This window comes from Squalius cephalus, assembly GCF_949319135.1.
Source record: "Squalius cephalus genome assembly, chromosome: 5".
NCBI lineage: Eukaryota > Metazoa > Chordata > Actinopteri > Cypriniformes > Leuciscidae > Squalius > Squalius cephalus.
In genome coordinates, this window is record NC_137126.1 from 21,872,639 (window position 1) to 21,896,872 (window position 24,234).

Genomic DNA, 24,234 nt, shown 5'->3' on the forward strand with positions numbered 1-24,234 from the left:
CACACACACACACACACACACACACAGAGAAACACACACACACACACAGAGAGAGAAACACAGAGAGAAACACACACAGAAACACACACATGCTAAATAGTGAAGCTGCATAATATGCTCTTCATATTGTCTTTAAATAAAGACTCGGTTCCTATGCTTTTTCCCCTCACATATTCAGAGAATAACATTATGCAATGCAATAATAAACAAACAAGGAAAAAAAGAAGGGGAAATCTAAGGTGAAAAATATATAGGCCTATAATTAATACTTTATAATACATTAAAACAAATCTAGCATGAAAACCATTTAATTAACTGAATTTCTACTATCATTGCACCGCCTGATTTCGCTTATAAACACCACAAAGCTAAAGGTTTCTGGTAGTAAATTTGCACTGACATTCCTCAGTCCCGTGCAGGGTTAACAACACCGGTAGGAAAACGTCACATGTGCTCCTTTCCCTACTTCCGCTGAAGGGGTCCTGCAAGATTTTTAAGTCGCCCAAAACCGCGCCTGTTTTAAAATGAGAATAATTCAACGTTCCCATTACCAATATACTTAACAATGTGGATACACACACAAAAATAAATGTCAATAATCAATCCGGAACATTACTGTCGTACAGACTGTCATTATTAAAACGTTCTAGCAGTCATTAAACCGTACAGGCTGTCGGTGACAGCCCAGTGCCGAGAGTCTGAGCGTGACCTCTACTGCAGTTGAAAACACAGTGAAGCCGCGGCTCGATCAGTGGGATGTTTGTTTAGGTATTCGTTTTACCTGTCAACACAGTACTCTCAAATAACAGCACCGTAAGACAGGCTTATGTGCTCCGTGCCGCTGGATCTCCGCTCCGGGGTGCTCAGAGTGTCAACCGGCTTTGAGATCTGTCACTGCACTGCAACATCAATATGGTAAGTGAGCACATCATCTGAATGCATTATTACTGTCATGTTTCCATTAATGCATGCTCGTTATAAAACGAGAGGATATTTTATTCATTTGTTCATTCTGATGATAGATGATCCAGATCTAGAAGCATGACTGCCGACATTTCTTTATCTGTATTAGGATTGAGGCCATTGCATCGTATGGGTGTAAATGTATGCATAGTTTTTAAACAGAATGATATAATTTAGCGTCATTTTAATGGTAGTTGTAAATGCTGGACACGACATGCTCATAGGGGGAGGATGTGCCTCACCTGGTGCAGGTGTTTTTGACCTCAGAGTGTCCTCCACTGGATGACGTCATGGAAGGGCACCAGAGGAGATCTCTTACCCACTGAACCAGAAAAAATGACCCAAAAGTTCAACCCAAATGAAACTTCTGTCATCAATGTACTCAGCCTCAAGAAGTTTCAAACCGGTGTAAAATGTATTTCTGTACAGGAAGGGATGTTGTGCTTCAGTCACCTTTACCTTTCATTGTGTGGAAAAGGTGATATGAAAATGAACAGAGACTGTTACAAACAGTCTGCAAAACATGTAATTTTATGTTCCACAGAAGAAATAAAGTCATACAGGTTTGGAATGACATGAGGGTGAGGAAATGATGACCGGATTTTCATGTTTAGGAGAACTATCTCTTTAACTATAAACTCCTATCCTGTCACTGCTCAATTAAAGACACAAATTCCCAATACATGATCACTTGTCTGCTCTCATGACGTATTTCCTGTATTTGGTTCGTGTTCAAGTGTGTGCAAAACTGTTGATTACATGATGGGAAACACTTAAAACATTGTGTTGTGAAATTGCAAGATAACTTTTTACAGAGTTATATTTACTGTTTAAGTAGTACCCCTATGTAACAGGTGACAGTTTTGTTGAGCTTCTATTGATAAAAAGCAGTTGCAACAAGCATTTTATAAAATACACATACTCGACGTCATCTCTGCACTGTACATTGTACGGACGTTTTATTTTCGAATTACGCTGGAAAGTTTTCCTCAAAATCGTATGATTTCGGGACACACAAGTAGGCTACCTTAACACTATTAATTATGGGATACGCTTAGCCTCAAATACCGCTCAGACCTGAGTTAGTTTTGCGCACATACTTCCTGTCACATGGACGCACTCTTTAGAGGCCAAGACTGCAAGCATGGTTATTTTGCATTCTGTAAATGCTTCATTAAAATAGCCCCACATCATCACATAGCCTTCACCATACCTAGAGATTGGCATGGTTTTATTTCAGTTAGCCTAATAGCTAGTTTGATTTGCATTGGGAGATGATCCTATGGAAAGTACCCCATGCCAATCTCTAGGTATGGTGAAGGCTATGTGATGATGTGGGGCTATTTTAATTCCAAAGGCCAAGGGAACTTTATCAGGATGCATAGTATTCTAAAAAAAAAAAAAAAAAAAAAAAAACTTAAAAATAAAAATCTGCCTGCCTCTATGGGAATTTAACATAGGGGTGTACTCACTTATGCACCATGTATTTTAAGGAAGAACATTTATTTATTTACGATACATTTATTCATTCACAAAGAAAATTGGTGTCCTTAAAGGTTGGATTTTTCCTAATTTTTTAAATTAAGGCATTAAGTTCAGTTTCCAAAAGATGATTTTTTATTCCTCTTTTTAGTCAACTTTAGCATGGGTGTCTAAACTTATGCATAGCACTGTATATCATATCATCTAATAATAATGCTATTATATCAGTTTTAGGTTGATGTCAGTTTCTTTCCACACTGGCATTAGTCTTTGTGACTGGTTAAATTATAATATACAACAACGTATCAGTGAGAACTTGGGTAATGGAAGGAAATGAATTGCAGTGTTTGGACGTGTCACCACAGGGTGTTTTTGAAGAGCTAAAAAATCCATACTTTACCAGAGCAACTCTCCTCCTGACCATTATCTCGCATGGTGACTGGGCTTCTAGACCTGCTGGTTATCTTCAGTGGCCTCCTTCAGAGCTCATTTGGCCCCTGTGCCGTCCAGGTCACTGCTAGACTGGCAGATAAGTGTCCCATGCTGCTTCAATTACCTCTTCTGCCCGAACCTCTCATGGTGACTTACACTGACCGATCAAACTTCCCCAGCAAGGGAGGCATCACATTTTTTATGTCACGCTTTTAAAGAGAATGTCCAGGATGTTAGGCTGGCATCTTAAGGTGTTACGCTTTTCTGATGGTTTGAGTTGACTAATGGGAAGTTGCTTGGAAACTGACCCATCTCAACATTGATAGTCGGATGGAAGTTTTGCACCTGTACCTTCGGGAAATATCCCCAAATAATCCTTCGTATTTTAAAATCCTCATTCATCTATGTTTTCTGAATGAATAAAATGATTGTTATTTCTCCATAAATTGTAATATCTTCAAAAAGTGGGTTATTCACATAAAACTGATTGCTGAATTTCCTGAGCACTTTTATCATTCCAGTGTGTCTTAATAAAACAACATATTAAAATATAGGGTACAACGGGGCTAAAAGGGTCACTTGACTTTATTCTCTTTTAAGCTCAGCTCAGCACTTGGATGCACATGGAAATTTGGCTGATCCGTAATGCGATCGCAGACAGCAACGCAAAGTTGATTCTGCACTAATTTTATGTAATATTTAATGGTTTTTAAAATGTTGTAGATTTATGTAGCAAATGAGAATCGTTAAAATTGTCTATATTTTGAGACAAAGGTCTTGTTAAGGATTTTCAGCCAAAATAAACCAAAAATAGTACAAACTTTGCTAAAGTGATTGTTTTGAACAAGTTTTAACTTAGACATTATCAAAGACATATTATTTAGCTAAAGTATTTGTATCAATCCTTTGTGCCTTTTGCCCCATGCCATGGGGTAAAAGGCCCCCCCTCACCACCTCATACATTTATACCATTTTTAACCAAGCAAACCACTCTTATGATTTATTTTCACACCAAATCTGTTGCTCCATCAATGTTCAATAAAAAACATTTTTCTCATGGTGTGCCTTTAGCCCCATTGTACCCTACACTTGATTCTAGGCTGGCCCACGTATTAATATCATTCATTGATTGATTCATTCAACTTAATAGCACTTTTCCCGGCAGTCTCCCATTCATTCATATGGGCTATGTAATTGTCAACCAAGGCAATGGGATACCTGTCTGTTTCCGGTAAAGTGAGGGAAACATTGAAGGCTGGCTCGTGTTCTCTCAGAGATGTTTGTGACCAGCTGTGAAAATAAGCATGTGGCTGCTTTCATGCTTTTCAGACCAGCACATTATAGCTATTGTGCCATTGTGAGGCTCTACCTCAGTGCAGGTACTCTCATTTGTCAAGTGGTGAAAAGCGGGATTAATTAAATATAACATTTCAGTTGTTATGGAAAGCTTTGCATTTGTGCTGCACATGAGGTTTTCATAATGAAAGGTATAACGAGAAGCTCATTTTTCACATTGTTTTACTGTGAATTAAATGGCAGCAGTGCTTAAATATCACAGCTGTTGATCCTCTGACTGGAATAGTTGATGCTGGGGTTTTTAAAATGAGCACGGAGTAATATGTGGTTGACTAAGGAAGTCAAGACAAATAGAGCAAAGGTTATTCGCTTTGAAGAACTGATTTATTTCTGATTTAACCGGATACAGCGAGCAAATTTAAAAAAATTTTTTTTTTTTTTTTTTGTTGAATATTTGAAAAAAAGATGTACAATAGTTTTTTTTTTTAGAGATGCACCGCCGAAAATTGTCAGCTGAAAATTGTCCGAAAGAAAAAAACGGCTGAAAATATATGCCGCCTCTCAGTGCTCAGGTTTCACTCTTGCGGTGTGACGCTCCGCTCAATATTCCGCTCGATGCATGTGTGCTCAGTTGCTCACGGCCCATGCGAACTCTCCACTCATGTACCCCTCATGCTCATCCAAAAAGCAAAGTCTTGTATACTAAATAAACTTGCTAGATTTTCAAGAACATGGGACCATTGCATTCCACAACTCTTGACAATTAGGCTCCAAAGTCGTGGAACAGAACTCAACAAGTCAACCTTTCAACCTTTCAAAATTGAATATTGCAGATAATTTCCTAGCGTTTCTGTCATGTGATTGAATTGCTCTACAATATGATTCATGATTCCTTCGTTCCTGAGTGACACGCCAGCCATGTTGCCATCTAAATTTCTTTTGTGTGAGTTTGAAAATGGCTAGCTAGACACTTAGCAATTTGTGCGGATCAGCGATCATTTGAATGCACATCACCATCCTCAACATAGGGTCAGGACACTGTGCCTTACACGCATGGATGGTGAGATTGCCCATTGATGCCAGCCGTCCTCCCACGCTGTAGCTGGTATAGTTTGATGCTTGGGTTTTTAAGGAAATTACAGAGGAGGTGCTTACCTGGGGAAGTCAGCATCATTTGCAAAGGTTATTACCTCAGGTTATTCAATTCATTACTTTTCCCTTGCTCTGGGGACTTTTTAGTCCATGCTTTTTTTCCCCACTTAAAGGCTGCCCCACACTAAATCAGATTTCCAAAATGTGAAAGGCCACAAACATGACTAGTGTGTGGAGTGCCACGATGTGACCAAGACAGCTAACCACACACTATCAGATTCCATTCACAAACTCTGGAGTCCCGACTGCGAACGCGGGCAAGCTCGCAAAATCTCGCAAAAATCTCTCACGTTCAAACGTGACTTTAGAGTAAACAAACATGGCGGACAGACAGTGGACATGAAGTTACTGAAATAGTGTTTGTGAGCTTTTTACTGAAAATTCACTAGAAAAAGATTTGGATGAAGCCGTTTGATGCTTCGTTCTTCAGTCAGCTTGCTAGATTCTCCCCACACAATAGGATATCTGATCCTAAATATTCAATGTTGGATATTTACGATTTGAGATTGATGCGGCCCTGATGTTCTTCCGAGCAGATTCGTTCTTCGTGACTCTTAACACACATCGCATCTATGGATACACGATATGGTCATTTTTAATGTTATCGTTATCGGCCAAATTTTCTAATTCTAATTAAATATGTTAAAGACTTGTTAACGTTGGCCGATATCCTTCAGCTGATAACACTTCAGATGCACACTGTTCGCCATGATGTTTTTTTATTGGTTGAAATTGGTTGATTGGAATCACTTCAAAAAAGGAAGATGCAGTTAAGTGCAACGTGCAGTGCAAGTCTGTCATATAGGCTGCATAAAATTAAATTGAGAACATAATTATAATTGTGTGTTGGGACATGGATATAATAGTGAGACTTTTTTTTTTTTTTTTTTTGTAATCAGGCTCTCAAATTATTTAAAAAAATTGGATTTAGATTTATCGTCCAATATGTCAGTTATCGGCTTTCAAATATAAAGAATTATTGGTTATCGGTGTCGGCCAAAATTTTCATATCGGTGCATCCCTAATCGCATCACAGGAAAATCGGATAAGAAAATCCTGTTGAACCATCAAAATAATCGGGACTTTACCTAGGATTGTCAGAAGGGGAGGATTGGGCCCAAAATCGGCCTGATTATATAGTGTGTGGGTGCCTTAAGACATTCTGTCTTTTTATTTTACTCAAATACATATCTGCAAGAAGATGTCAAAGTATTTTGAGTCCTTTTATGCTCATTTTGCAAGGCTGCAAATTTCACCTCGAATTTTGCTAGTTTGGTTTCAAAATCCCATGTTCTTGCCAACCAAAACGGCAATTGAGGTTAGTAACTACTCTGAATGCTGTTCTCTGTTCTTACTGGTGCGATCAGAAAGTGTTCTAATATTTCACTCTTTCCCTTCAGGGTGTGATCAGTGTGCAGCTGGTGGTTACCATGGTAATGGCCAGCATGATTCAGAAGATCATACCCCACTATTCCTTTGCACGATGGCTCCTCTGCAGTGGCAGGTAATGAGGAAGTACAGCCCACTGTGCCACTCTGGCATCCCTTCTCGATGGTCAACCTAAAATGGCATCTTAATCCTTAACACAAACCACAGATCCTGCTCCACTTCTGCAAGCATATCCCGTGTTTTATTGTTCATATTAAGGGCCCATCAAAAATGCATCATTATGGGGTTTCAGTAAGACCAAAGGGTATCATCAAAAAGCGCTGCAACCCAAGAGAACCGCTAACGAAAGTATAAGCCATGCTTGTTTCCCCCCTTAATTAGAGCCATATGTGTTTAGAGTAAACAGCTCCTCCAAATGTGCTCAATAATTCATCTGTGCTTGTTTTTGGCTGTAAAAATAGTTTGGGAAAACTCTGGCTTGAGTGCAGGGCTTGAAGTGTTGCCCAGGAGACTTTCATAATTAAGTTTTCAATAGGAAGTAAACATGCAAAAAAACAAACTGAAAGCAGTACAGCCCTCTCAGGGCTCGTGACAGGCCGGGCTTCTAAACAAAGTTGAAGGGGTTGTGGTAAATGTTTGCCACCAAAGATCTGCTAATTTTATTAGCATCAAACAACCTTTTTCATTTGAAAAATGGTGTACACAAAAATGTAAATTCATTTGATCATCTTTGCGTCTACCGTGAGACATAAAAGCAGAAATTCAGAAGGCTGCCCTTGTCGCTCTTTTCCATGCAGTTCCAGCGAATGCAGACTGAAGCTTTCAACTTTCAAAAAAAGGTCACAAAGGCACCATCAAATAATTATGAAAGTGGTCCATGCAATGAAAGTCAATCGGTTGAATCGCATGTTGTTTTAGACCCCATTGACTTTCACTGGATGGACACAGACTATATTTTCATCTGTTCTGTCATAATGGTTTGAAACTAAATGATGACAGATACATTTTTTTTGGGTGATTTTTAAACAAAACTTTTTTTTATTAGTAAGCTTCTTTAAAACAACAGTTCTGACCAACATTTTCTTTTCTCTACCATTCAAAAGTCTGGGGTCAGTAAGACTTTTAAAAATAAATGAATGCGGCAATGATGCATTAAATTGATCAAAAGTGACTATAAAGACTATTACAATGTTATTTTTTTATTATTATTTATTATAAATGCTGTTCTTTTGAACTTTCTATTAATCAAATAGTCTTGAAAATGTATCATCATGGTTTCAAAATCCACAAAAAATATCAGCTTAATTGTTTTTAATATAAGAAATGTTTCTTGGACTCCAATTCAGTAGGCTATATTAGAATGATTTCTAAAGGATCATGTGACACTGACAACTGGAGAAATGACTGCTGAAAATTCAGCTATGCCATGCCATCACAGGATGGAATAGGCCTACATTACGTTTTAAAATATACTAAAACACTGTATTTTTTTTTTTACTGTATTTTGGGTCAAATAAATGCAGCCTTGCATTAAGAGACTTCTTTCAGAAACGTAAAATCTTACCGACCCCAAATGCTAGTGTATTGAATGGTAGCATATGTTTTTCTAGAGCTCTGTGTATTTCAGAGATGGTGGTGATATACTTCTCTTTGTCTTGTTAGTCTGCGTTGGTACCAGCACCCCACAGAAGATGAGCTGAGGACTTTGGCTGGAAAGCAGCAGAAAGGAGGAAAGAGCAAAAAGGACAGGTACAACACCGCATTTTTCTAGATTTGTGCACATTTGACTTTTGTTTGACTGCTTGTGAAGATCAAGCAGCCTTGTTGCCTATGTTCTGCTGTGGATGAAAGCTTTGGACTATGCGTACAGTGCTAATTCCCTGAAAAGGTAGACTAGCCCGTGTCTAGCAGCTTAGTTTTGATAGTCAGCTCTATTATACCTACCTCCTGTTCTCAGACAAAAGCCCATTTTTGCTCTGCAGGGAGCTCTTGGGCCATTTTGTCAGGCAGGTATGCTGCAATCCTACGCAGGGAGACTACCGTACCCACAGTGCTTTTGTGCTGAACACCATTGTGCACACTGACCTATGTAAACAACAGGGACCCGAAGGAGAAGTCCAAGAATCTCAGGTTCAGCTGGCTTGGAGCCACGGGGCAGAAAGCTTGCATACTAGACTCGTTCACGCTATGGCCTGTGCCCCTTTCCAATATCCCACCGCTCCCAGCAGAGCCCGACATTCATTTCTCTATTCTTTGTCATGCAGACGGCATTGGAGATGGGTGGAAATATGTTTGATTTGAGCGTTGTGTGGATTTAGCTCTTTTTCAAGAGCGAGGAGGGCTCCTCTAATCCCCAGTAAAATGTGCAAACTCTAGTGTTTGGTTTCCAATAGAGACAGAGCCCTCAGTTAGTCTGCGGAAAATCTGCTGTCCTTTGAACTAAGTTGCCGATCCCACACGTCGATACCCACTTTGCAGTTCTTTCTATTCTTTTGCTTGCTCGCCATAAAATTGTATATTAAATTTAGCTTAATTTATAATAGTTAGGTGCCCTGAAAAGTTAAATTGGTCAAAAGGGACAGTAAAGACATTTATACTAATGTTGCTGAAGATTTTATTTCAAATAACCATTGAAATTTTCCATTCATGAATGAATCTTGAAAACAAATGTATCACAGGCGCCGCAAAAATAGTAAGCATCACAAATGTTTTCAACACTGATTATAATAAGAAATGCTTCTTGAGCAAGAAATCAGGATATTTGAATGATTTTTGAAGGGTCATGTGACACTGAAGACTGGAGTAGGGATGATGAAAATTCAGCTTTATCACAGGAATAAATGACATTTTAAAATGTATTAAAATAGAAAACGTATTTATATATTAGGGCTGTCAAACGATTAATCGCGATTAATCGCATCCAAAATAAAAGTTTGTGTTTACATAATATATGTGTGTGTACTGTGTATAATTATTTTCTGTATATAAATGCACACACATGCATATATATTTATGAAAAATGTGTTATTTATATATAAAATATTTATATATAATATAAATTATATATAATATAAATATATATACACAGTATATACATGCAAATATTTCTTAAATATATACATGCATGTGTGTGTATTTATATATAGAAAATAATTATACACCGTACACACACATATATTATGTAAAAACAAACTTTTATTTTGGATGCGATTAATCGCGATTAATCGTTTGACAGCCCTAATATATATATATATATATATATATATATATATATATATATATATATTTCACTGCAGTAATTTTGATCAAATAAATGCAACCTTGGTGAGCACGAGACTTTCAAAAACATAAAAAAATCTTCCCGACTCTAAACCTTTGAACAGTAGTGTATAGGTAACAATTTTTCTAGTGTCATAATTATGTGCAATCATAATTGTTTGGCCAAAAACTTTTTCCTTAATTTCCTTAAAATGTTATTACTATTATTGTTATTGTTTCAAATATAAATATTTCTTTTATAAAAAATTAAGGAAAAAAATACATTTCAGCTTTTGGCCAAACTATTATGAAAACTCATAATTATGACTACAAAAAATGTCACCAATTCGAATCACAGCACTTCACAAGCGAGTTATGATGATGATGAATTGTACTGCACTGTATACAATGATAATGAAGTGTTTTTACTTAATGGTCCAAAGGACACTATTTCAATGTTCTCCAAAAACCTATTCGGGCAGGATTAGTTTTCTAAACTATGTTATTTCATTAACTGATTCTGACGGGACTAACATCTCTGTTTATTACAAAGGTGGAAGTGTGTTTTGTAGATGCAGGCGTTACAGAAGGTCATGTGCTGCGGTTGCGTGTATCATGTATGCTGTACATGTCTGTGAATAATTTATATTGCCATTTTAATAGGGCAAAACCCTATTTAAATTAACTTCAAATGGGTTTATAGAGCTGGTAAGTCCCGCCCCTTCCGCTAACCCCACTGGACCTCTAGGTTGAAAAATCGTCAATGCAAATGAAATGAATGTGAGAAAATAATTATTTTCTGGTCCCGTTTGAATTTTGCCATGAATGTGAACATATGTTGTCTGTAAATTTTTAATATAATTTTTCGTGCAAAGAGTGCTACAATTTAGCTGGTAGAAGTTTGATACGGTTAGACTTTGTGTGAGAGCACTTTGTGGACTGCAACTCTTCGCTGCTTTCAGACGGGAATCTGAAGAAAGAACAGCCCATTTGGTTTGAATGTTGACATTTGGGTACAAAACACACAGGCATCTCGATCTGTCTCCATAGATTATCGCAGCATTAGCGCCGTGATTTGACAAGTGGAGGGAAAATGTGTTATGGGGTGACGTCACATAGGCGACATGTAGTCTTACTCGTTATGTCTTTTCCACAACTGCTAGCCAAAGAATCATACAATATACTGTCAAACTCGTAACATGAAAAATTATATAAAAAATTCACAGACAACATATGTTCACATTCATGGCACAATTCAAACGGGACCAGAAAATAATTATTTTCTCCCATTCACTTGCATTGACGATTTTTCAACCTAGAGGTCCAGTGGGGTTAGCGGAAGGGGAGGGACTTACCAGCTCTATAGAAGTAGCTGTTTATAATAAACCCACATACATGAGCAGCGTAGTAAACAAAGTATCTTGCCTGACACTGATATTAAGATGATTAAAATCATCTCTATTGAAATGAAATGAAAGCATGCGGAACATTGGTGTGCAATGTCAAAAAACACATGGAGGAGAAGCATTTCTAATAAAATATGGGCAATCACAGATTCTCTAATCGGACAGGATTAGATTTCTCTGAGGACTGTTGAGTTTCCTGGAAATCTCTTGGTAATTTACCCTGAAATTTTGTGTGAGAAAAACAGGGATTAAAATCACAAAGTACAATTGTGAAACACAAATTTCCCTAATGTCCTCGACGGAAAACTAGTCCCATCCGAATAGGGCTGAAGTTAGTCACCACTGACTCAATATTACTAATTCATTGTAGTCTGTATTGTAGATTCAATTTCAAGAGCAGGTCAGTGGTCAACGTGACAGATTTATGAAATCATTTCATTAGTTTAATCAACTTAAACTCTGACATTCAATAAAAGTTAGCTGAGTGTTACAAAATAAATGAAACACAAATGTCTTTTGAAAGTGGGAGCTTCTGAACTTCTCACCCTGATGATGACATCCCACTTCACGTAGCAACCAGGATTCTCACCGTCAGGAAGAAGATATGAGTCATGTGACGCATTGCATTGTGTAATGAGGTTAAATGCCAGAGAAGCCCCATCATCTTACAACTGAAGCCACTTATAAGAGTGCTGAAACATCATAAATGAATGGATAAAGTAGCCCAGATGCTCTTGAATAAATTCTGTCTTATCTGGGCAGCAGAGGATGATAACGGCGACTACTTGGAAGAACATACTGCTATCATTTTGAAAAAAAAAAAAAAAATTCATGAAGTATGCTAATTATTATTATTATTCATGTATGGCTGAGATTTTGAGTAATGCGCTTTGAAAAATAAATAATAAACTGTTATGTTTTATATTCAGTTTTATTCAAAAGCATAAATAAAAAGCAACTTTATTACAATTTATTCAGTAATACTGGCAAGTGAATGGTTTTGTTTTTTGGCCTGAAATGTCCGTGTGTGTGTGTGTGTGTTCGTTTCAGCTTAGCCTACTTTCAGTGCATAACTATTCTATGTGCTATGTTCACGTTTTACTTCTCAGGAAGTACAACGGGCACTTGGAGAACAAGCCGATGACTATTCCCAAAGACATCGACCTTCAGCTGGAGACTAAGTGCATTGCAGAAGTGGACACACTTGGTAACTCACCTGTTGTCATTATATGAATCCTGGAGCTTAAAGGATCTTCTTAGAAAGTCTGGTTTCTAAAGCTTCTCTTTTTGTCTGGCTATCTTTTTGTCTAGCTCTGCATTATTTTCCTGAATTCCAGTGGTTGGTGGATTTTACGGTGGCCGCCACAGTGGTGTATCTCATCACTGAACTGTACTTCTGTGTGGCGGAACCCAGTGGAGAGATGAACATCAGTGTGGTGTGGAGCCTGCTGGTCTTGGCCTTTGTCATGTATCCCTTTTGAGCTAGAACTACTGAAGGAGTTTTTCCTCTTCCCGTTTCATCTTTTGCATTGGTTTCCCTCTTTCATATTTTATTGCTATTAATTCTTGCAAATATTTCATTAATAGCATAGTTGACAAATAACATTGTCGTCTTTCCTATATCAGGATTTAATTTTAAAATTGATGTACAATCCAAAAAAATGTTGTACATCAATTATACATCTATTTTACATCACTAAAAAATTTCATTTTTTTGTGATTTAAAATAGGACCAGCATTAAAGGAGAAGTTCACTTTTAAAATGAAAATTCTGTCATCATTTACTCACCCTCATGTTGTTTCAAACCTGTATGAATTTCTTTCTTCTGCTGAACACAAAGGAAGATATTTAGAAGAATGTCAGTAACCAGACAGTTTCTGGGTCCCATTGACTTCCATAGTAGGAAAAAAATATACTATGGAAGTCATTGGGACCCAGAAACTGTCTGGTTACTGACATTCTTCTAAATATCTTCCTTTGTGTTCAGCAGAAGAAAGAAATTCATACAGGTTTGAAACAACATGAGGGTGAGTATATGATGACAGAATTTTCATTTTAAAAGTGAACTTCTCCTTTAACACTGGTTCCCTCGACAAAAACCTCCCGTTGGCTTTTAAGGGTGTGTGACACTTGGCATGTTTGTTTCGATTAAAACTCTTTGTTAGTGCGGTTCATTTGAATAAGTGTGAACGCTACCATCCGAATTCCGAACCCTGGTGCGCACCAAACAACGGGTCTCGGTCCGCTTCCGTAAAATATAAAAGCAATACAGACCAAAGACATGTAAACAAACCAAAAACGGGACATGATGTCACAAGATGTGACCCTAAGAAGGACAGAATTATCAAGCAAACCTGTTTTTTCTCGTCATAATCGCAGTTGCCCATCACAGTTTGCTAAGGAGAACCGCGTCTCTTTGCAGTAGATCTTCGTTTGTGTGTGTGACGGAGGGATTCCTGCTGCTGTTTTGACTCCTTTACACATTTTATAAGCTCTTCACGAGTTCTCAGCTGGTCAAAATACCATCTTATGCACATACAACCAGCGCATTCAGAACACAGCGTTGTTTTGGATGTTCGGTAATTTCTGGCTAGAAATATCCATCATAAAATAACATATCCCTGTGCCTTTAGATTCGGTGTTAAAAATGCCAATGTTAACGCCAAGCGGAGCAGAACTAAATGGGTCCGGGCCAAACGAACCAAGTGTGAACAAAAACCCTTGAATTATCTCAAGAAATAAGCTCTGTGATCAACAAAAGTTTATGATACTTGCACGTTTTGTCCATCAAGATCATTCAAAAATTTGAAGCCTAAATTTAATCGGCATAAATAAAAAGCCAAACTTAGACTATAAACGAACTAAACCATGGTCACTCTCTCAACTTTGACATCACCACCACCAATCTTCGACAGCTCTTTCAGTCATTATTAAAAAATACAAATAAATAAAAAATAATATATACATTTAAACACATTTAAGGAAATGTGACTGGTATTGCCTGTGTAAATATCAACGCAACAATACTACATATTTGTTTTAATAGTTGCCAGGGTATTGCTATACGTTTGCTTGGATGTGCCATGTTTCTATAGCATAGTTTTAAAGAGAGTTCTAAAAAGATTTGAAGTTAAAGGAGAACTCCGGTCAATTTTAACATTGAGCTCATTTTTTTTTGTACATTTGGAGTGCTGTCAATACAGAGAACAACGACAAAAATCGGTGTTGCCTACACCGTGTTATCCTCTTTTTAAAATTTGCACCCTGTTGACTTCAATGGGGCAAGTTTTAAACCTGCTTTTAGCCTCTTAACATCCTTGATGTGTCATTACAAGTGCACAGGTCATGTGAGTGATTCCTTCAGAGTGAACACGGGTGAATCTGACTGCAGTAGATGTGAAAGATATGAATAAAAGTGATGTTATTTCAGCCAGCGCAAATACCTGTGTTTACATCCTGTTTTCGGTCAAAGTCCATAGTAATCGATTGTCGAGTTCACGCGCATGATCATAGGTACTAAACCAATGCGCGTGAACTCGACAATCTTGTAGGCAACACCGATTTTTGTCGTTGTTCTCTGTATTGACAGCACTCCAAATGTACAAAAAAATGAGCTCAATGTTAAAATTGACCGGAGTTCTCCTTTAACCATCATTCTGTACACTTCAGTTTGGGGTTTAAACTCCACAATCGCAAACATGAGTAGTAATGGAGATGCTTAACAAACACCACTAGTAATAATAGAATCATTTGAAAATATTGTCATTTCTCAAAACATGATTTGACTTGCATAGGGAGCCTTTTGTTTTTTTAACAGAACTCCAGAAGGAACTTTTAAAGTACTTTATGCAATAATATGTCCATAGTCCTTAAATGTTAAAACATCCTTTGTAAAAGACAACCCTTGTGGAGAAGCTCAATTTTCAGCGTCTCGATGCAGGGACAGTCTAGCCATGAGTGATGAAAGCTGCACCTGTTGCCTTTTACCTGCTACTTTCCCCTTCTAGTGCCGCACCAAATCACACACATTAACCTCGGCACAGTCCACAAAGATCAATCTCCCTCCGCTCGGCACTGCCCTTTACCTAGCTCAGCCTGCCACAGAAGATTGGAGGCCCAATTTGCACGGCCCACCGGACTGATTTGCCTGGGAAAAAGAGAGGAACGAAGGAAGGTCCCTGGTAGGGTGATGAAGATGATGATGACGATGATGAGAGGTCTATATGTGTGCAAATGGCTGAATGTGGACAGGAGGGAGCCATTTTTTCCTGATCTCAGTGGGAGAGTGTGTGGTGGGGGAAAATGGCCTTGTCAAAGAGATGGTCACTAAAACATTTCCTCAGATGGCCGCCCGCTTGCCTTGCAGTTTTGCACGAAGTAGCCACAAGTTGAATGATTGACCCTAGACCAGTATAATCAAAACGGGCACATATAGGCAAGCGGTCGTAACAAAGAGGCACAGATGGACATTTTCTGTCTGCTGTTGAGAATTTGTCGTTTCTCACCATAAGGATATTAGCTTTGACACTGTTTGATGTGGCATGGTTTAAATGCGTTTCTCTGCTGCTGTGACACTAAAGGTGAGACTCGTACCATGACTTTTTCATCGATTTTTGCCTAGTCGGCAGATTTTGGGCAGTCAGGGTTGGCAGATTTCACAAGAAAATTGTGTAGTGTAGACAGTAAACAGACTTTTTTTTAGCTTCAGGCTTTGATCCCATTCAGTCGGAGGATATTAAATATGTTTGATATTTTTAAGGTGATTTTGGAATGCACATTATTCTCATTTTTCAAATGTTTCTGTGTGAGTTTGGTTTTGTTTTTTTGGTTTGGTTTATGATCCTCAGTTATTTAGTCTACGATGCTCAGGTCTTCTCTGAAACCATTTTACAAAGTCTTCAAGTGTATATTACCTAGTGTTTTCAAATCGAATCCGATTTTAACGCTCTGGTGCTGTTCGGTAATTTTTTACCAGAAATTTGTATATTTACGGAATGGTACAAAACTTGGTAAAGGTTTTGGCACTTGTTGTGTGAGCACACACACACACACAAAATCATGGACATGATTCGAAAAGCTTAAATGGTCCTGAAAAAAGAATCTAACTTTTATTGTTCGTGGTCAAAAATTTGCGCGTTTGAAATGAATGGGAGATATCAACTTCAAATTTGGAACACAGCTTGTATCGATTTATGGCTTTTTCTTCAATTATGGCGTTTCTCACAGTTTTAGAGCAAAACAAAGTAGTATAATAAAAAAAATTACATAGAAAAATTAAAATATATATTTTTGTGCATTTTTCATAAAAATAAATGTCATTTTATAACTTTTTTCAGAAAGTTATATGTAGAATCCATCAGAGTAATTACACTGAAAGGAAAAGTCTGCTAAATCCAACAGCATAATCTATCAACCGCATAGGTAAAGAATATGTATATGTTAAGAATATGTAAAAATGTGTTTCGTTAGCCTATACTCTTACAATGGACGTCTATAGGGCAAGTATACAACAATTATTATAACCCAATATTATTAATTATAACCTAGAATATATTTCTTTAATTAGGCAAAAAATTCATTCATGCCTTTTTCTGATGTTTTTGAAGAGCAATTTTAGGTATAGTGTACAAAAGTGCCCTTTGTGACCATGTTCCTTAGCTTTAGCTTTTCTCAGGAAGATCCTTTTCTCCCTCACGGCTCACTACTTCAGACTAGAGGAGGGCGGTGAGCGTTCCCTCTGCATCACCTTTGCCTTTTTCTTCTTCGTGAAAGCAATGGCTATCCTTATTGTCACAGAGAACTACCTGGAATTTGGCCTCGAGACAGGTATAGTAGTGTCAAGTTGGGTGTTTTGTGTATCGGTTTCTTTTTTTAGAGTATGTAGTAACATTGAATGTGAGACCATTTTGTTCTAAAATTAACACATGATTGTGTAAATGTTTAAAACCGGCAATGAAACTGTACGTTACATTATTTAAAATACTAATAATAATAATAATTTTCTCTTGCATATTTCCATTTCATCACTCACATCATCATACACTAACCAGTCCTGGAATGAAAGAAACTTTCACAAAAACATGGGGAGTTATTGGTTTCTTTTTTTTTTTTTTTTCTTTTTTTTTGGATGTCACTTAACACCAGGAATGTGGACACTTGTAGACAATAAAAGAAAAGCTTTTGGCTTCCCAGTTTACTTAACCAAAGTAAAAAGTGGTTTAACAGTGCATGACAGTCACCATGCTTTTATTTTGTAGACCATTTTAATCTCTTTGATTTGAATCACTGGCATCACTTCATGTCATTCTGGCATTATGATTTAAACTATGCAATAGGCTACACTAAGTTGAGTGTTTTTGTGCTGGTACCTTGGCTGATTTAGGTCTGTCATGGTTTTCGTATTCTTCATATTCTGTGTTGTGGTTAGTTCACAGCAGTGACTGAATTGAACTTTTCCACTATGAGGCAACACTTTTTTTTACCTATATAATGGCAATTTTTTTATCTATATATACCCTAGTTAGATGTATGCATCATTCCATTTGTCAAATTCTCACATTTAATGTCAGCTCGCACATCGATACAAAATTAATGAGGATATTATCATAGGCGATGCATATTACACACCCCTACTATGACTATTTTTTTGTGACATTTATTTATATTTAAGAATTTCTGTCGATATACACTGTTTCTATCCTCGTTTTTCTCCTTTCATAGGCTTTGCTAATTTTTCCGAAAGTGCCGTGCAGTTTTTGGAGAACCAAGGCCTTGAGTCCCAGTGAGTATTATGGCCAGTGCCCCCCCTCCCCCCCCACCCTCTTTGTCAGTACAGAGGGAGTGTGTGTATACAGTATACCATGTCTCTGTGGGTTAGGATTAAACCGTGTATGTGATGGTTTGGGCTTCCCTGCGGTGAACAGGCCTTGCTCTCTTCTTCTGTCTCTACAGGGGCCCTATATCCAAGCTGACCTTTAAGCTGATCCTGGCACTGTTCTGCGCTCTCATTGGAGCTTTTCTCACCTTCCCTGGCCTGCGATTGGCCCAGATGCATCTTGATGCCCTCACGCTAAACGACTGCAAAATCACACAGTAAATGTTTCAAAATAATATACAATTTATTACATCTCATCATCCTTTTATATATGATTTGTCAACCTGAATTTGTATTGAAATATTGAAGCCACTAGCAATATTTCCATGTTAATTCACGTGGAGCATCAGTGTCTGACTATATCCTCGGCAAGTTAGCAGACCAGTATTACCGCAGATGGACCTGTTCTCCATTTTCAGCCAGCGTTGGGCTTTAGGGTAACTGTTTTACAAAAGAAGAGTTAGGCATTACACATCTCACATAGCTAATCCTCTTCTGCTCTCATGACACTATGAGGCTTACAGTTAGACCTCTTTAAGGCCTGGATTACTTCCATGCTTCTTGTGCTGGTGAAATGCTACATTTAAAGCAGTGGTTCTTCGTGATAGTTGATGTTTACTGCTCCATTGATACTCTTGTGTGTTGCCATGTCTAATGGTTTATGTGTCCAACCTTCAGGATTTTGCTGCATATCAACTTCTTGGCCCCCTTAATTATGGTACTGCTATGGGTGAAGCCCATAACAAAGGATTGCATAATAAATCCCACATTTGGGAAAGATGGTGTGCCTTTGTGAGTACCTAATTTTACAATGTGTTTTGTGTTGTTTTTTTGTCAACATTACATTTTGCATTACTAGTTTGTTGAATTGTTCTTGATTAATTAAAAACTTGATTTTGAGTTCATCAAGACCCTTTGTTTACTCAAGGAAATTCACTTTAATGTCAACATGAAATCTATATTGTCCCTGATTAATTTCTTAATACAAATTCCTGGTTTTATTGTGCATGATTCATCAGTACAAATTATTCAGAAGAAAATTCAAGTATTGTTTTTTTTTTAAACAATTTGTTCTGCTTCTGAAATGACTTTGTTCGATGCCATGAAGGGTGGAAATTACGTTGACAAATAGCCCACACACTCTTATGACATTTAGTAACTATTTTACATCTTGCTGAATTTGTATAATCTCATTTGTACGTTTTTGTACTATCTGCTTACGCCCCACTGATGGTTAGGTTGAGGGGTGGACCATCATGCTTTTTTCTAAAAAAAAAAAAAAACCTTCGTTTTCATGCAAATCAAATCGTACGAATTCATACAAAATCTCCAACTCGTAAAATAGTTAAGCTTTCTCATGAGATCAAATAGGCATATAGGTGATATATATTAGGCTGCTGTATGCAGTCTTTCAAAACCTTTCCAATAGTTAACAACACAGCAATTTAATGCCAGATAATGGTAGAGTAATAAAGGATAACAAAAGATTTGGGATGGGGTAAAAAGCATTACTATTGTGATAAGTCGATCTCTTGGGGGTGAAGTTGTCCTTCAGCCTCCTATGGTATTTCAGAAAGGGAATTATCCTTGGGCAATCCACTCAAACTCACATTCAGGCTTTATTCTCATGTGGAATGCCCACTTTTCACAATCCAATCAATCAAGTCCTGCCCTATATTTGTTTTACTCATAAATCATCACATTGCGGCAGTAAAATGGGTTGTGAATGCCATTTCTTTCAGTGAGACCTTTGTTAATTCTTCTCTGCTCAAGTCACATCCTAAGGTTTGGGCAAGATTTACTCATCCTGATTTGGTGTGTCACTCCTCTTCATCTGCTTTCAGAATGTCTGAGAAGACATACGACACGTTGCGTCTGTGGGTGATCCTGCTTCTGTGTGTGCTGAGACTAGCCATGATGCGGTATCATCTCCAGGCCTACCTCAACCTGGCCCAGAAGGGCGTCTTGCAGATGAAGAAGGAAGCAGGGCGCATTAGTACCGTGGACCTTCAAAAGATGGTGCTTATCACTTTTTGTTCTTGTTATGTCGTCTTCTTACTGACATTAAAAGTCGCTGAGATAATAAGCAGTCGTGTAATAATGCTAATAATATGCAATTAAGTTATTGTGATGGAAAGCCATCCTTTTATTTTGCCCGATATCCCATCTATCCCAAGTATCCCATCTTCACTAGGTTGTTCTTGTGATGTTTGATCTGATACTGGTTAATAAATGCACTCAGGGACCCTCTTGTGGCATCCACTCTAGGGGCCTACATTACAGTGTCGACATTCCTCAAAGGTGGAAATATGTCTGTATGAAAAAGGACTGCGTGGCATTGTTGCCCTCAAAGCTCCAAAATGAGGAGGCTATTTGAGTTTAGTGGAGCGCAAGGATCAAAACCCACAGCACTCCACAGCTGGAGCTGAGGAAAAGAGCCCGTTTGATGTTCCAAGCCATAAGTGAGATTCGCAAATGGCTGTAGAGTCGCAGGGGTGTCTGGTCTTACATCTGCTCCAAAATCATATGCTCGCAGCCTCCCTCTGTACTTAAGCTCCCAGTGAGTCTTCAGCGAGTCTGTTTGATGAGCTCCTCTCCAAGCCAAGCTGCTTGTTTTGAATGAAATTTGCCTAAATGTTTTAACTGCAAATTTGTTTTTCCTCACACAGGTCGCCCGAGTCTTTTACTACTTGTGTGTAATAGCACTCCAGTACGTTGCACCTCTGGTGATGCTGTTACACACTACTTTGCTGCTAAAGACATTAGGTGAGGCATTAGGTTATTCTCAACACATTCTCATTTGCCTTGGTGGGGTTTCTTGAATTTTTCATAATCTCGTTTCACCCCCAGGTGGATACTCGTGGGCGATTTACCCTGAAGAGAGTTTGCCGTGTCTATCAAATGAGGACTCGAGCCCCGCTGAGGTGGGGCAAGGCGAGATGCAGGCCTCTCAAACTGTGGCCCAGCTATCGGTCGCTCTCGGGGGATTGAGGACTGTTTTCTCCCCCTTGCTTTTTCGAGGGCTCCTGTCTTTCTTCACATGGTGGACCGCCGCCTGCCTGTTCTCCACCTCTCTTTTCGGCCTCTTCTACCACCAGTATCTGATGGCTGCATAGCATCAGGAAGGGCTTGTTCGACTGAACTGTGCGGCACGACGAGGCCCTGGAACATTCCCCTTTCCTGCAACCATATCAGCCGGGTTCTTCTCTGATGTGCTTCCCCCATGGACACATTGTTTTAGCCTAACAAATTCAAAAAATGACAATAGTAATAATGCAGTCACTGTTATATTCATCGAATGGAGGATGGCATCTGAAGGAGACCTCAAAATAATGCTGATTTTGAAGGGGCTGCAACTTTCTGCCATCTTTGAGCCACCAGAAGGTTGAAAGCAAGGGATCACTCATAGTCTTTGACATTTTATTATTTAGTTGAAAAATATGATAGATGAATTTCATAAGAACAGCGATTTTTAATAGTGTTTTTATGTTTTACTTCTCCGAAGTAGAAACTGGGTTCTGCTGTAGGGGAGGTTTTCATTGCTGATACATGAAGAGGAAACGGAGATTTAGTCGAGCTTGGAGAGTATAGTGAGGGGATTTATCAAGAAGAAAAGTATGTATTAAAGGTGTATTTATTTCAGATGGACTGAAGCCAGCCTTCTCATGAGGAGAGTTTTGTTTGACTGTAGGAGACTGAGAGATAATTTAAGTGTGCATGTGTGAGTGAGAGTGGCGGTTCGTGTGTTAACATCAGTGCCTGCAGGCTCCCAGTGACCCCTGCTGCTGGTGGCCCCTGCTAAATCTAAAAAGGGCATTTTGATCATGTATAAAAGCTAACTAAGAAAAAAAAAAGTCTAAACCCAGTGGCCTCCGCTCTTCTGATACCCTTCCCCGTCATTTAACCGGTCAGATGTTTCACTTTGAATTTCGGGTCCAGTGACATCAAGCACATCCTTTAAGCGTGCTCCATGTTTCTGTATGGAGCCTATTGATTTTCTGTTATGCATCAAATAACAGGATAACAGGATTTCTTTCATGTGAAGGTGCCAAGTACGCTTGTATTCCCCCATGAGTGTGTACAGTTCTTCCTGCTGGAAATCGGAAATCACACATGCAAAGGCAGAACATGTGGCTTGATCACAAAGAAACATGGGGTTTAATGATGTCCACTTTAATATTGTGACATTTTGGCACATATCTGAAGTATTTTTTAAATAAATTTTTAGTTTTTTGTTTGTTAGTCTTTTTTTAGTGTTAACCTACTGTAAAGTCTTACTCTCATCCTCCATTTATGAGTTTTTGGAGGGTACGCAGACAATGAATGTATCGATCCTGGCTGATTTTTGATTGTAGTTATGATGAATTTTATTTTAACAAATCTACCCTCGGGCCCCTAATAAACAGTCAAATATGACATAATCTTGGCTTTTAACTAATATCAGTTAAATTAAAAATATAAATGTTGTATGTTGTGGACTTCCAGTGGCATTTATATTGCAAAGGTGCGTCCGTTATCATCAACAGCACACTTAATATAACATGGCAGTAAAATCCTGAACTCAAATTTTGAGAGCTGTATTTTTTTTTTTTTACAAATGTTTCCTTCCTGTTGTTGATTATCAAGCTGTGAAGATTGATGGATGCAATGGGGGGTTTATTTTAACTGTAAACATTCACAACCTTTGGTAATCATAAGCAGGGCCATTTTAGTCTTACCTCACCTATAGGGTTTTCTCCCCCTTTCCCCCACTATTAAGAATCAAAACAAGTGACCAAAATGTATTAATAATGTTACTAAAAACTTACCCCCCTTTTTAAGATGTTTTCATTAATCATGTCTTTAAACATTTCTAACCCTAATGCCAAATAACAGTATATGAGGTTTAGAAGTGATCCATATATTAAATTAAGACAATTCACCCCCACCCTGGCTCTGTTGGTCTTTAATACATTTTAAGTACTTATCTTTATTTATTACTTTTCACTTTGTTTAATAAATGATTGTCATGAAAACATGATTTAGGCCTACCTTCTTTTTTCCCCTCGATTTTTTGAATTAGCATTAGGATATTCTTGTTCTGATTTTCACACAAACATTAAAAAAAAAATCTAATTTACAAAAATCTCAAATACACAATTTAGTCTTGTTAATCGTCTAATGGCGGAGTTATCGTGAATAAAATGAATGGTGCTCCTTCAAGTGACGCTGGAGCAACGTCGCCCTGAGTGCTATTGTCGATACTAGCCTCCTCTTTTAGTTGCCGCTCTTGGATCAATGAGACAAATTCCAAAACAAACAGCCGAAGAGGCTCTTTTCTTTTCATAAGAAGACTCCATTCACACAAACCATTTATGAGGCCCACCAAACAGTGCTTTTGAGGGTCGTCGTTCCCAGTGCCCGAACGATCGAATCTTCTCGAAAGGTATCTTTTTAATGACCGATCCACTGTCTGTGATAAATAATGAGAGTTTCATTATTGTGTTAGCTCAGTTGAGTGCAGAAAAATAAATAATGAGAACTTGTAATAATGGGTGACCTAACCTTGTTCTTTTTGTCCAGAAATGAATAGACTGAAAGGAAGAACGCTTGAGAAAGATAACGAACCCTGGGCGCTTTGGTTTTCCACAGAGAGCTGTTTTCAAAGACTACTTAATTTCCCATAATGCAAAAACACACTGGAACAGTACGTTAGTTGCAGAACAGACATATTTGTGGATGCATTGTTTTACATGTTTTAAGAAGAGGGACTAGGGGGAGCAACCACATGATCTATCATAGGCTATTTGTTGTTATTTAGAGCTGGAAGACTAGCCTACTTGATTTCCAATAATGCAAACACACACTGGAACAGTAAGTTCACATGCGTGAACACGTTAGCTGCAGAACGTGATGCATTGTTTTACATGTTTTAAGAAGAGGGACGAGGGAATGGGATAGCTACCACATGATATTTGTTGTTGTTATTTATATAGTGGAGT

General features: G+C 38.1%; 1 protein-coding gene across 1 annotated transcript; it reads left to right on the top strand.

The window, feature by feature from the left end:
* Window positions 1-676: 676 nt before the first annotated feature.
* Window positions 677-23,277, top strand: tmem161b (transmembrane protein 161B). Its single transcript, XM_079872917.1, has 12 exons — window positions 677-915; window positions 6,726-6,829; window positions 8,377-8,463; window positions 12,488-12,585; window positions 12,690-12,846; window positions 17,054-17,205; window positions 18,100-18,160; window positions 18,331-18,471; window positions 18,932-19,045; window positions 20,098-20,272; window positions 20,923-21,019; window positions 21,104-23,277. The coding sequence occupies exons 1-12, from the start codon at window positions 913-915 to the stop codon at window positions 21,367-21,369; spliced, it is 1,455 nt and encodes a 484-aa protein (XP_079729043.1). The 5' UTR covers window positions 677-912; the 3' UTR covers window positions 21,370-23,277.
* The last annotated feature ends 957 nt before the right edge of the window (window positions 23,278-24,234 follow it).